Source organism: Lytechinus variegatus, chromosome 11, assembly GCF_018143015.1.
Source record: "Lytechinus variegatus isolate NC3 chromosome 11, Lvar_3.0, whole genome shotgun sequence".
NCBI classification, from domain to species: domain Eukaryota; kingdom Metazoa; phylum Echinodermata; class Echinoidea; order Temnopleuroida; family Toxopneustidae; genus Lytechinus; species Lytechinus variegatus.
This window is the reverse complement of record NC_054750.1, coordinates 31,828,967-31,842,806: the sequence shown is the minus strand read 5'-3', so window position 1 is coordinate 31,842,806 and position 13,840 is coordinate 31,828,967. Positions and strand designations below refer to the sequence as shown.

The 13,840-nt window shown below is 38.6% G+C and overlaps 1 protein-coding gene across 1 annotated transcript; it reads left to right on the top strand.

Moving 5' to 3' along the window:
* The first annotated feature begins 3,078 nt into the window (after nt 1–3,078).
* Nucleotides 3,079–9,388, top strand: LOC121424547. The gene is made up of 5 exons (XM_041620270.1): nt 3,079–3,167; nt 5,840–6,081; nt 6,413–6,544; nt 7,217–7,417; nt 9,229–9,388. The coding sequence occupies exons 2-4, from the start codon at nt 5,872–5,874 to the stop codon at nt 7,403–7,405; spliced, it is 531 nt and encodes a 176-aa protein (XP_041476204.1). The 5' UTR covers nt 3,079–3,167; nt 5,840–5,871; the 3' UTR covers nt 7,406–7,417; nt 9,229–9,388.
* The last annotated feature ends 4,452 nt before the right edge of the window (nt 9,389–13,840 follow it).

The window sequence follows — 13,840 nt, the reverse complement described above, 5'->3', positions numbered from 1 at the left end:
ATCAATACATGACACCACCACAATGTCTGACTCATTCATTATTGGCCTTGGGGCTAGTGGCTCAACTTGCCCCTATGCTCAACTTACCCCGCCTTCCCCTACTGTCTTCACATGTTCCTGGGAAGTGCATGGAGTAGAGGTGCTTCCAAGATTTACCTACATGTAATGGTGCTGTGTGTGTTATTCTCCATAGACAACACCCCCTGGAAATCTGGTATGAGTGCTCAATAGCTGAAATATAACCAAAATGACCGACATTTTTTTTCAGTGTAAACATTTATTTTCCTCGTCTCTTTATTTTTTGTCGTCAAATTTTCCTGGACCAATTTTGTAGCGGAACACTTTCTTTTTACTTGTCAGTTTTCAACCAGCAATACCTGATAAAAAATCGCCCTTCTTCACTTCATTAATTACTCGCGATAAACAACTTTAAACAATTAAATATGGAAATAGAATGAAGTTTGAACTGAACGCAATGGCCATTATTCTGAAGTCAGGTTTAACTCTGGTTTGACAAACGCTGGGATAAATTTATGGAAAGCCAAAAATGTCAAAAATTTTCTTACGTTGTATGTTTGTTTTACTTTACTGTGCACATTTCTAACTCGAGAATGGTGAAGAAGGCTATCCCATTTATCCTTCCGAAACAGTTATGAATGATTTGAGAGAAAAATGGGCTGACATTTTGAGATGCCACTATTGGCTATCCATAATTAAACCACAACTTTAAACCAGATTTTAAATTAAATCCGACTTCAGAATACGGGCGAATGTTTTACACTCAGCTATGTTCTTCTACATGCTCTTGGTTTCATTGCCCCTTGATGAGAAGGTTTCAAGGTCAACATACAGAAGGGCCTCGTGTTTTGTAGGTTTGTAATGTGCCGCTGCTGTCTTAGTTAGTTTCTAATTATTGTTATGACTGTGCTTATATCATCACTGTCTTTCTGCCATTCCCATAACCTCTTTCTGAATCGGGAGATATTGGATAGGGGGAGGATGATAAGCCTTTTATCACATTGAAAATTAGGCACGATCCTCTGGGAATGCTTTCTGATTCAGAAATCGGGAGTGCTTATACCACTTTAAAATGGGCACTAATGAAGAATCGGATAATCAGGGGCGGATTCAGGTTTTCTCAAGGGGGGGGGGGCACATTTTTGCGAGGAAAAATGTGAAAAATGTGCAAAAAGATAAATGAATGATATTTCGTCCCGGACAAAATTTGACAACCCCCAAAAGCGTTTTAACAAAAAAAATAATATTTCGTCCCCGAAAAAATGACTAAAAGGTCTTCACTTTCAAAGGGGGGGGGGGGCACACCTCTAAATTAATGGCTTTTTTACATTACAAATTTTAATTTGGCTTCTTAAAAGGTGGGGGCCACAGGGCGGCTGTGCCCCCTTGCATCCGCCAATGCGGATAATATTCCCTTTTCACCAATTACGGATTACATGAATTAAGTTGATGAGACATTTTGATGATCCTTTGGCGGAGAGGTAATCTCGTTGTTAATAGATGACCAAGAAACCCAAGTTTACATGGGTTTACGAGAACAAGTTCCTAAAAAGAACACAATTCCACCAGCACATCCATTTTACCACACACTGTCACGTCCATACCCCCATACCTATACATTACTACACATTCCAACCCATCCGTCCTCACACCACATACACACCCTCGCTCGCACACACACACACACACGCGCACACCCACACATACCCCTCACACGCACACCACACACACACCCACGACGGAAATAATTTTTTTTAAATCATTGCTTAAGATATTAAACACTTATTTAAACAGCTACTGTGCAATTCACATAGCAAACAGTATTGTTTACTGAAGGACGTTCCACAGTTAAAGTGAAATACATGTCATATTCACCAAACTTTGCACAAAGATACTTTAGAACCTTGACATTCGAAATATGCAAAAATGAACATAGGTCCATGTGCCTGATTTTTTGCTATAGAGCTTCAAAGTTCACCCAAATTGATGTTCTTAATAATGAGCATTCAAAAGAATTTGGCATTTTTAGACCGCCCAAGATTACTATGATGAGTTTAATTCTCTACTGGCTCAGTCAAAATACATGAAAAAGTCATCAAATTTCGCAAGAGAGTTAATAATTGTATCGTTAGAATGGAAAATCTATTTATAGTGCTATTTGTTAGCAATTTTAAGTTTAACAGCACTGTCAGTTCTTAAAAATAGCGTAAAAGAGTAACGAAATCCCAATCCAAAAATGAGAAATTTCAGTTACAAACTATAAACATACAATAAATGCTGCACTTTATTCAAAATCCATGTCATTTTCACCAAAATTTGCAGAGTTGTAGAGGAAGGTATACCTAAGAGGTAAAGACATTAAAAAATAGGGGTCCATGTGCTTGTTTTTAAACTATCAGCATTTTTATTAAAGCAAATGTGCTTTTAAAACACCAAAAATGCGCCGAATGCTTTGTATCTACGTGAAGAAAAAAATCAAAACCACGACTACCATTTATTCAAACTCGGGGTAATATTCGTGATTCTTGGCAGCACTGCAGAGTAAAGTATTTTGAAATTGTAGAGAATTTTTTATTGAATGGTCTATGGAATAATTCATTTTTTTAGCTTCATGAAATAACGCATCTGGGTCCCGTAACAAAAGGTTAGCGATTGATCGCTAATTTAAAAGAAGAATTCTGATTGGTTCATAGTCAGTCTACTTAGCAAAATGCGCATGCAACGAGGATCTTGATTGGTCATTTCATTTAGCGATTAATCGCTAACCTTTGTGTTACGGCGCCCTGATCTGCAGTCAAAGTGGAGAAGATGAGAAAATCAGCTCATATCCGAACAACCGAATAGGTCTACGTCAAGGCCAACTTCCTTTCAAAAGTAAATAGTCTACCCTTGTCTCTGTTGTAGGCCTACGGTTAGTAAAGTCCACAAATATTACCTTTATATTGACTGAATTTATTTGTGCTTGTCATTGTTTATGAATTTCAAGCTCTATTTGCAGTTCATCGATCATCTTTTATTTGCATGATAGTGGATTTTCTGGACGCGATAAAAAACCTTTATTTCTGATTGTCAGGCAGGAGACTCACAACGTTCCTATTCGGCAGGGAGAAACAGAAGTGGAATTTCCTGCGTGAGGACAGATTTTACAGGTGAGAATTCATTTGGATTGTGTGATTCTTGAAAATATACCTAAATAGATAAATAATTTTGTTTGAGTACTGAAGTTTGAGTACTGCACATTATACTCGCTCCTGTATACATAGTTGAGCACCAGTAACTAAAGTTTATATATATATTTATATATATATATATATATATATATATATATATATATATATATATATATATAATATATATATATATATATATATATATATATATATTTTATATATATATATATATATATATATTATAATATTATATATATATATTTATATACATATATATTATATATATATATATATATTATATATACACACACGCACACACACACACACACACATATATATATTTGTGTGTGTGTGTGTGTGTAAAGTTTTACATGTACAACAGCTTTTTGGCAACTCTTTCTTATTTAAATATTGTAAAGAAATGGATGAAGAGAACAATGGTAAGCCTACCATTGTTCTCTTCATCCATTTCTTTACAATATATATATATATATCCCTTCTACGCAGTGGCGTACAGATTGGGGGGGGGTGGAGGCTCTTGTCCCCCCTAAAAATAATGAAAAAAGAGGGAGGGGGAAGAAAAGGAAAGAGAGGGGGTGAAATACAATTTTATTTTCTGATGTTAAGTCAAAATCTATCATAAAATTTGATTTTTGTATGGAAAATGTTTATTTTTTGCTGACTCGCTTTGCTGGCTCGAAATTTTACGCAATACGCCATATTTAGCCTCCTCAAAATATTGACTAATTTCGACACTGCTCGTATGCACGCATCCTCCCTCACATACATATACAAACACACCCAAGCACCCACAAGAGACACATCTGTGCTCTGTGATACTATGGTTTGTGTACATATTAAAAGCTATAATAATAATATGCAGCATTTATATAGCGCTTAATACAAATATTTTTAAGCGCTGCATTTTATTACCCCGGCTTTAGCACAGCTACCCTGATCGGGCGCAACGAGCATTCAAGGAATTCCTTCCGACCGGGTACCCATTTACTACACCTGGGTTGAGAGTGGCAAATGTAGATAAACGCCTTGCCAAAGGACGTTAGTGCTGCAGTGGGACTTGAACCCCGGACCTTGTGGTTCAAAGTCTGAAGACTTATCCACTGAGCCACAACACCTCTACAGTAAGTCAGGGAAACTCCCGCTTTTCCGAGATCGTTTGAAACGTCCCTTTTTCGAGATAGTTGCGTTCACCGAAGCGTGAATCACCGCTGAAAACCTTCGCCCTGTGTAGTCTTTCTCGGCTGCTTTCAGACCCTTATGTATGTGTGCGAACACTCGGTAAGAGCGGTGAAAATGTGTTCGCGTGTATACAACCATAGAGCTGTTAGCTCCATGATACAACCGTGCATTCTTCGGGACATTGTTATCTTTAGAACATGTGCCTCTCTCTCCCCCTCTCTCTCTTTCTCTCTCTTATTTATTGTCAAGCATTCAATTTGATTTTCGTTCATCACTTACCCTTAATCCTGACGTTAAATGTACCGTAATAAGACCATATTTTTGGATCCACCGTCATATCCGTAATATCCAACTTTCATGTTGATTCCACCTCAGCATTCAGCTTATGATCTGATGCACAATCCATAATCAATTCATTATAATATTTTTTCCACTACCAGTGCCGGCGGAAATCATGGAAATTATTACGTCGATATGCAATTTCAAAACATGCCGAATACAGGTCTGTCCTAAAACAATCATTGGCTGGTTGACGAAGCCAACAAATTGGAAAAAAGTATACTGTATTCACCTTCAAACATACATACTGCAAAGTATTGGGACTACCGGTCACCAAATCAAGTGCATTATAAAAGTCTGCCTGTCAGCTCGATCCATGTCCAAACTTCCCTCAAACATCCAGCCCAGATGAGAATATCATGATGTCATTATAATCATGACCATTCTCCATTCGACATGATCCATGCTAGCAGTGAACAGGTGTGAGATCAATGGTTTAGATTATGAACATTATCGAGAACTGCATATCCATTTTCCATAGCACTAAACCGCCGGAGAGCTGGTTAGAGGTTATTACCATAGGAACGAATATATTTTCCAAGTCTTTCTTATCATATATTACGTAATGCCGTACCCAAAATAACTTTCAGCATGATCATGGAATGTCCATGGTAGTACCATAGCTCTATGCACACTTTGTACAATTTGTACACACACACACACCACGCGTTCGGCTACAACATGCAACGGAGTATCGCGGCACAAAGGCTGAACGCAGAGACTAACCTCCTCTTACGAGAACTTTTGCTTGCATTTTTTCAGCATAAATGTGTCTTCTTTCTTCAATAGCGTCTAAGCACCACGGTGGCGAATTCTATTTTTTGGAATATAGATGAGAAATTTAGTTTTCTTTAACATATTTGAAAATAAAAATCCGCCACCGTGGTGCTTTTTTTATATGAATTTTTTAGTGAGGGTATGTCAAAAAAACCCATTCACTTTGTACAGGAAAGCTATTCGGTGAGATCCGAAAAGATTGCGTCATGCGACCACAAATCCCTGTTTATCGAGATTCTGTCGCTCTCGCAAAAGCGGGAGTTTCCTTGACTGACAGTAAAACAGTAAAACAGTAAAAGCGTACACATTTACATCCTCCATTATCCCGCTCACAGGAAGTTCCAAGAAAGTCCTGTCATCTTCCGAGATGGCGGACATCCCTACTCAGATCATGGACCAAGCAGTTCGGTCCTTCAATGCTCAAGGAGAGAAAGAAGAGTTTCCAAGGATACTAGGTTCGCCCGAAGAAGCAGTCAAGGCTGTCAAGGAGTTCCGTCGATTGAATTCGCTCGCGGAGACTCAAAAGAAGTTCGACGACCTTGACTTTACAAGTCCGGACGTCCTGTTGGATATAAAGGTTTCAAATATTTCCGTCTATTATTTTAATATTGATAGGTCCAGTTCCATTATAATAATGAAACTGTTTGTACGTTCGACCACCATTGTTTTCAATATTAACTTCACATTAAAAGGGACTTCGGAGAAAACAAAATATTCATAATTAATTACTTAATGACAAATAGGAAAGTTTCTCGTGCTATACTGGAGCAATCTACTCATCAAATCGCAATTTTGAATATCACACAGTATCGGTAATTTTCACAAACTTCTTATTCCTTCTTGAGAGTTCTTTCAATTTTTCACCATTCCTTTATCTCGTGTTGTTCTTTATACCTCTTTCCCTTTAGAAAATCAACCTTAACCTGAGCATAACTGCCCTTGAGAATGTTGGCCTGCATCACGCGACACCGTTGTTTGGACTCGATAAAATTCCAAACCTGATGATGGCCGTCGGTTCTGCGTATCGTGGCTGCCCCGAGGTTCGCTTCCTCCATTCTGTTCGTCGAATTTTATTCAATTGTATTTTTTTTCTAATTTTTTGATATATCAGGGTAAAACTTTGAGGTCCTTTTACCGCAACGGTTGTAATTAGATTTTGTGTCATTTTGTTTATTAAGGTATTATCTAAATATTTTGAGGCTATAAATGATACATCGAAGGCATATTAGAACTCTCCTCGAAATATACACATGGCAGAAAGTGCTGAAACGCTTTAACAATGGATAAACTAGTCTGAAGTTATAATAACAATATTAATATGGCTTATTTATAAAGCGCAGCTACTATAATTGCATATACTCTATTGCACATGATACTTGTTATCATAATTACCCGGGCTGTAGCTGAGCCGCCAAATAGGCGCTAAAAGCATTCAAGGAATGAATCCTACCGGGTACCCATTCACTTTACTTGGGTCGAGTGCAGCACAATGTGGGTAATTTTTTTGCTGAAGGAAAACGCGCCATGGCTGGTATTCTAACCAACGTCCCTCTGATTGAAAGAGAGTCGTAACCACGAGACCAGGGCGCCCCCATATGCCTGTCATTTAGGGACTCCTGCTATTTGCAGAAGAATGGAAATGGGAAAGAAGACAAAAGGCGTAATATACACTTAGAAAATAGTGATTTTTAAAAATTATCTTATTTTTGTAGATTAAGGAAATCTTTTTAGAATTCGGGGAGGGTCAATCTCTGCACGCACCTCCACCTCACCTCATGGCGGTCGGTGATGCGATCCCAGATCTTCAACTGGTGTCCTTGGCTGGGAAAGCCATGACACTTTCTGATCTTCATATCAACAAGGATAGACCGATGATGATCTTGGCTTCATCAGCCTCCTGACCCCCGCTCAGGGTAAGAAATCCTGTCACCAGGTCCATACAGGGAATTATAAGTGATATGCTTCAAAGGGGAAATTCCCTACTTCAGATATGGCAAGGGGAATCTTCTTGATTTTGCGAATGCCGTTAAAGTCTCAAGTTCAAAAAATTAATGAAACTATGTAAAGAGTTTCCCTTTGTAAATGTCACCGTTAGTTCAGGTGCCCGTTTCATATATGATTTGCAACTGTTGTAACTTTGCCATTTTGGCAACCGGCCACCATGGAAAACTTGACTATGATTGGCTGCTGAGCCCTGTTACCATGGTTGTTGCCATTATGGCAAAGTTACAACGGTTGCAAGTCCTTTATGAAACGGGCCCATGGATTTATAGGCCTACTCAGTAGTTTCAAACAAATACATCCTTTCGCGGTTGGTATAGAATGAAAAACATTTGTTTGATATGTGATATTTATGGTGGCCCTGAAGGGACATCGCATATAGACCAAATCGCGAATATTCAAGAAGAAATTGGCGACGAAATTTACGACGTCGCAAATTTCGTCGTGAATTGCGTTGCCAATTTCGTCGCGAATTATTCACGACGAAATTCATATAGTGACATGAAAAATTCTTTTTATTTCCCTCATCTTATTTCATTCACTCGTCTCCTTTTCCTTTTCTCTATTCTCTTTTCCCTCTTTTTTTCCTTTTTTCCTTTTTTTGCTCCGCCAATGGGGGGGGGGAGGGGCCTCGTCCCCCCTCCCCCTGGATCCGCCTATGCATATGGATAGCAGTGGACATCGTTCTGTCGTTTAAATGTTTTTTTTTTCTCAAGTGGTCTAATGCCAAGTGTTAATTGGCGCGAAATAAAGGAAAATAAAATTGATATTAGACCAACTAGTTATGAGACGAAATGGTCAAATACGAACTGGTGATAAGACGAAGTGATGACTGGACCAAATGGACCATGGCTGTTAGGCGAAAAGTTAATGGACAGAATTGCATTATACTAAATGAATGTAGACCCTGTTGTGAGTGGACGAATTAGCAGCAGGCGAATTGGTTTCAACCCGCAAATGCCGCCCAGGCACGCAAAACAAATTCACGACGAAATTGGCGACGAAATTCACGACGTCGTGAATTTCGTCGTGAATAATTGGCGACGAAATTCACGATGTAGCAAATTTCGTCGTCAATATTCAAATTGGCGACGAATTTGGCGACGTCGTGAATTTCGTCGTGAATATTAGCGATTTGGTCTATATGCGATATCCCTTCAGGGTCACCATTGATATTCCCTAACCAGTTCAGGCTACTCACAATTTCGACGTGTTCGTGGCCTTCCGATAGGGAGTTTTCGCTCTCACTACGGGGAAACTCTCTGCAGCGCATCGATTCCTTTGAAAATGCAATGAAAATCACAATGGAGAGCTGAGAGGCTTTTGTAGAAATTGGTGGACTGGGACCGAAGATTTGCACCAGACGAACAATTGCAAAATATGTCGTTTTCCAAAGTCAAGAGATTACGATGCTGTCCCAGTTCACCAACTTTTCGACAAAAGTCTCTCAGCTCTCCATTGTGATTTGACTTGCACTTTCAAAGATATGTGTGCGTTGTAGAGTTTCCCCGTAGTAAATGCGAAAAGTCCGCTTATAAGATCCCATACATACACAAATAATTGCTTCTTATTAAGTCGTAGTTAACTGACGAATAGAAATCCCTTGATATCAATGTCACTTTATTCATGTTATTCACAGTCCAGGCAATGTGAATTATACGTGTAAAACAACATAGTTTTGTGCGTACATTAGTTAGTTTTGTTTACATACGTTACTCTATAGGCCTGTGTAGTAGGTGGCACGCTTGCAGGAATTGTTCGCGACTACCGAGGCCGGGTCGATTTCCTCGCCGTCTACCTCGCCGAAGCTCACCCGAAGGGGGGATGGACGAGGGGAACCAAATTAAGTTCGAGGGAACAACATCGATCACTTCAAGAAAGAATTACGGAAGCAAAGTGAGTATTTTTTCTTCCTGCTTTGCTATAATGCAGGCCTTTACGCGGGAGGTATATCAATATGGAGTTTTCGCTCTGCTACGCACGACGAATTCAAGAACACGGGAACTCTGTTGAAAATGCCCGTCAAATGACAATGAACAGTTGGGAGGTCTTTGTCGAGTCCAAGTCTCCAGGAGAAAACAGCTGTTTTTATTCTAAAATTTCCGACAAAGACATGTTGGTTGGTCGTTGTCATGAAGGTAACTTGACAATACATTTTCTATGTTCTTGAATGTGATGATGCGAGTAGACAGGCTTAATGTCATCGCATACAATGGTCTTAGTCACGTCTGTTGAACAATATATAGCATTCAAGTATACAGCACAATAACGTTTGAATTTATCGAAACCCATCTCTTATTAAAATTCTACATCGGGATATAGCTATGAAATATTAAACTGATGTGATATATTTTTTTAATCATAATCATTTTGATGCCGACATAAGGAGCCAACTGAGCCAATTAGTTCGTGATAAAATACATAACATTTCGAAATTGGATTTTGTCTGTTGATTTGCGCAGCATTAAAACGAATGCATGCCAATATAGCTAGCTCAATATATAAAAGCCTTTTCCCTATTCCAAACAACCTTCAATGCACGTGACTTTGCTTAACAGTGATTGCCGTGTCATGTTGATATTTCTTAAATATGACAAATATATGACAGCAATTAAATCGCAACATCCCTTCTTTAATCAGAAATCTCCTACAGATAGATAAAGAAACACATGATTGTATGACCGATGATGTCACTGATGTTTCGAGGTTCCGCATCGTCGCTGATCAGATGGACAACCTCTTCTCCAGAATGTTCCAGGCGCACCCAGATCGTGTGATATTCATACGAAATGGCAAAGTAGTCTTCATCGGGCATAACATCATTCAACACGTCAAGAACCCTTCTCGATTAATGACACATGAAGCACGTGATTGGTTGGAAGAAAACGTAGGTCTGGCTGCAAAGAAATAAAATGTGCGTCTACAAATACTGATAAAAATAATAGACTAAAATAATTGAAAAATCTATATCAGGGCTATACGTCCCAAGAAAATAGATATCACTATTGTTTTTGTAAGAGTCATGAATTATTTCAGTTTCTCAAATTGATCAAACCCAAGGTCTTGAAACTTGCAAGAAGGTTTGGTTAATCTAGATATTAGAGTGTTTGAAATCTTAGATATATTTGTAAATCTAGAAGTTTCAATGTTTGAAATCTTAGTCAGTGGCAAGAGAAATTGAATGCATGTTAATCTTAGTTTTATTAGTCAGGGATGTGGCCTTACCTTGTGCAACATCATAAATAGAATGCTAAATGATACGAACCATTATAGCTGTGATATTCATTGGTGAAATTCATAATTATTTTGGGGCTGTGTTACGGGGGGGGGGGGGCTGTGAAATAGAGCATCCTCACTGATTCCAACATCCATGAGATGTCTGTTTTTCCCCCCTGATTATCGGTATTACAAGAGAAGGATTTTAGGATAACATATGCTCATAATTATATCATCCGTACACCTGTCCGATACTGGTGCAATAAGCTTTGACTTTAAATTAATGATAACAATACCTTGAAAGAATGCTTCATTTCATCAAAAGAATTTCGAAGTTCATAAAGAATTAGTCTAAAACAGTTGTTACAAATTTCACTTTACTATTTTCCCCAAAAAGATTTGATCGTCCAATGGAATTCGCATTACCGAAATTTGCCAACTCTTATATCTCGTATACTGTATCTTGCTTGTATTATAGTGATATCAATAAAAATATAATAATGAAATTCATTATGAATCGCAATTTTGTAACACGATAAGCAGTAACTTGTGGTAATCAATGGTAGGCTGAAATGATATGCTTAGAAGACGTGGTTTCCTAGTACATGGCGAAACAGAGCTAATGAAGTATCCACAGCAAAGCTTTAATCTGTGGGAACGGATGAAGGAAGGTGTTTCGATAATGTTCACTATTAAATAATGTCCTTCTTATAGCATACGTTTCTTTCTGACCTTTTGAATCTTTTATTAAAAGATTGTACAAACAAAATGCTACATTTTCTCTTCTTCACTTTTGTTGTGATTCCGTAATTGTCATGTGTGAAATATAAATTTTCACATTTTTAAAAATGTGTACTTAGGAGTCGTCACACAACAAAAACTACGGAGTTGATTTAACACCAGCCTGGAATCTATATATGTCCACACCAAAGAAGTGTTAAACAACACCAGTTTGGTTTTGGTCTAACACCAGAAAGGTGTTATACAACACTAATAAGTATTAAAACAGCATCGGTTTGATTCCAAGCTGGTGTTGTTTCAACACTTCTCTGGTGTGGACATATAGATTCCGGTCTGGTGTTAAATCAACACCGGAATTTTTGCAGTGACAGCCCATTCGTATTTTAGGATTAGTTCCCTCCCCAAAAGTATACTAATGTCCATGTCAATATTAGCTAGGTTCTTATGGCCAGGGTATTATTAGCCCACGCTTGGTGAGCTTGGTGAGCAAAATCTGTTACGCGAGATTCCAAAGGAGTCGGTAACGCGTTTGCCCGTCGAACCAAAGATCGTGGGTTCGATTCCACCCCGGGCGGATGACTGAAGCCAGTGCGTTGTGTGTAAACGTCTCTCCCATGTTTCATAGATGCAGGCTATGTTACAATGGAAAAACACTCCGTCCCTCGGATAGGACGTTTAAATGGAGGCCCCGTGTAGAGGAGAGTCACCACCTTTGCACTATTCGTATAAGAGTAGGGGGAAAACCCCGCTGTAGCGGTCCACCTGCATTCCCCCAATCAGTTATATCGGGAGGAGAGACCTGCGGGTCATAGTGATTCAGTTCGCTTTTCGCCTCCCGGGCACAGGTGACGCCAAACAAATAATAATAATAATAAAAACGCCCACGCTGCCAAGATACTTTTATTGGATTGCCCTGTACACTGCCTCAACTCCGGCGTGGTGATTGAACACCTGCCCGGAATCTATGTCCACACCAGAGAAAAATTGAAACAACACCAGTTTTGAATCAAACCGATGCTGTTTTAAGACTAATTGGTGTTGCATAAACACCTGTCTGGTGTTTGACCAAAACAAAACTGGTGTAAATACTTCTCTAGTTTGGACATATATAGACTCCGGGCTGGTGTTAAATCAACACCAGAGTATTTGCAGTGTATATAGCGTTCAGGGGGAGGAGATGTTCTAAAATTATCGGAGCGGATGGGGTGACATAGGGTAAACAGATGGAAAGAGAGTACGAAAAACTGAAGAAAAAAAATTGTTACAGTGGACATTCATGTTGATTGCACATTAACAATATATTTATTATTTCTCTGAAAAACATGACTGTATATTGTATTTACTAAATAATTTGCATTTATACTTCTTACCGCAAAAACACAAATCACATCAGTTTAATATTTTTTTAAATATAACCCGATCTAAATTTTAATAAAGCTGGGCTACGATAAATTCAAACGTTCCTGTGATAAATATTCTGAATGGTTTACTATGTAAAACACTATGATCGATGCCATTCACAGAGTTTTACGTGTTTTTTTATATTATCTTTAATGTAATATTGGCTATGCGAACACAGTTCAAGTATGAATCGTCCTTTTCACTCAGTTGATACCCTTTGTATCTTATAAAAACGTACTATATGAAATAATTTCGCTTTGTGACAACTCTGTATCATTAAGGCCTACAATGTGATACACTCACCTCGACGTGTCCACACTGTACAGGTGCCGCGGAACGGTTTTCACAATGGTGGGGGGCTGACCTGACCATGCAAAAAATCACAATCATATGGTAATTTTCCCTTTTTTTGGAAAAAAAGTGTGTGGGGGGGGGGGCTGCCCCCTCCCGCTTTCGCGGCCCCTACTGTAATACAGTGTGGTCAAAACATGTTCATATAGATGATTATGTCTTGCATGTGTTGACTATGGTAATACACTGTGTTGTCTCTCCGCGCCTAAAAGTTTGTATTTGCATCTATAGATGTCATAAGTAAACTATGAATTGCCAGTCATTGCCTCCAAGGCGGGCTCCAAGGTCCCCAAGTTATAAAAGGAAAGTACACACCACCATTAATGACATTGCATTTTGTCGAGTTGTCCTTGATCTTTCTCTTATATCAAGCGAAGTTCTCTTTTTGATAGGCTTACCACTTTTAATAGTCGAATGCTACATTTGTGTTTTTTTTTCATTTTCGTTGTGATTATTTAATTGTCATGTGTGAAATAAATATCATCACAGTTTTGTGTGTGTGTGTGTGTGTGGGTGTGTAGATTATAACTTTCGTCATTCTAAAATATCATGACATGGCAAACATAAACCTTGTCACTGTGGTCGCGTATCACATTATTGGTCTATTCCCCGGGTCTCTTCAGAGC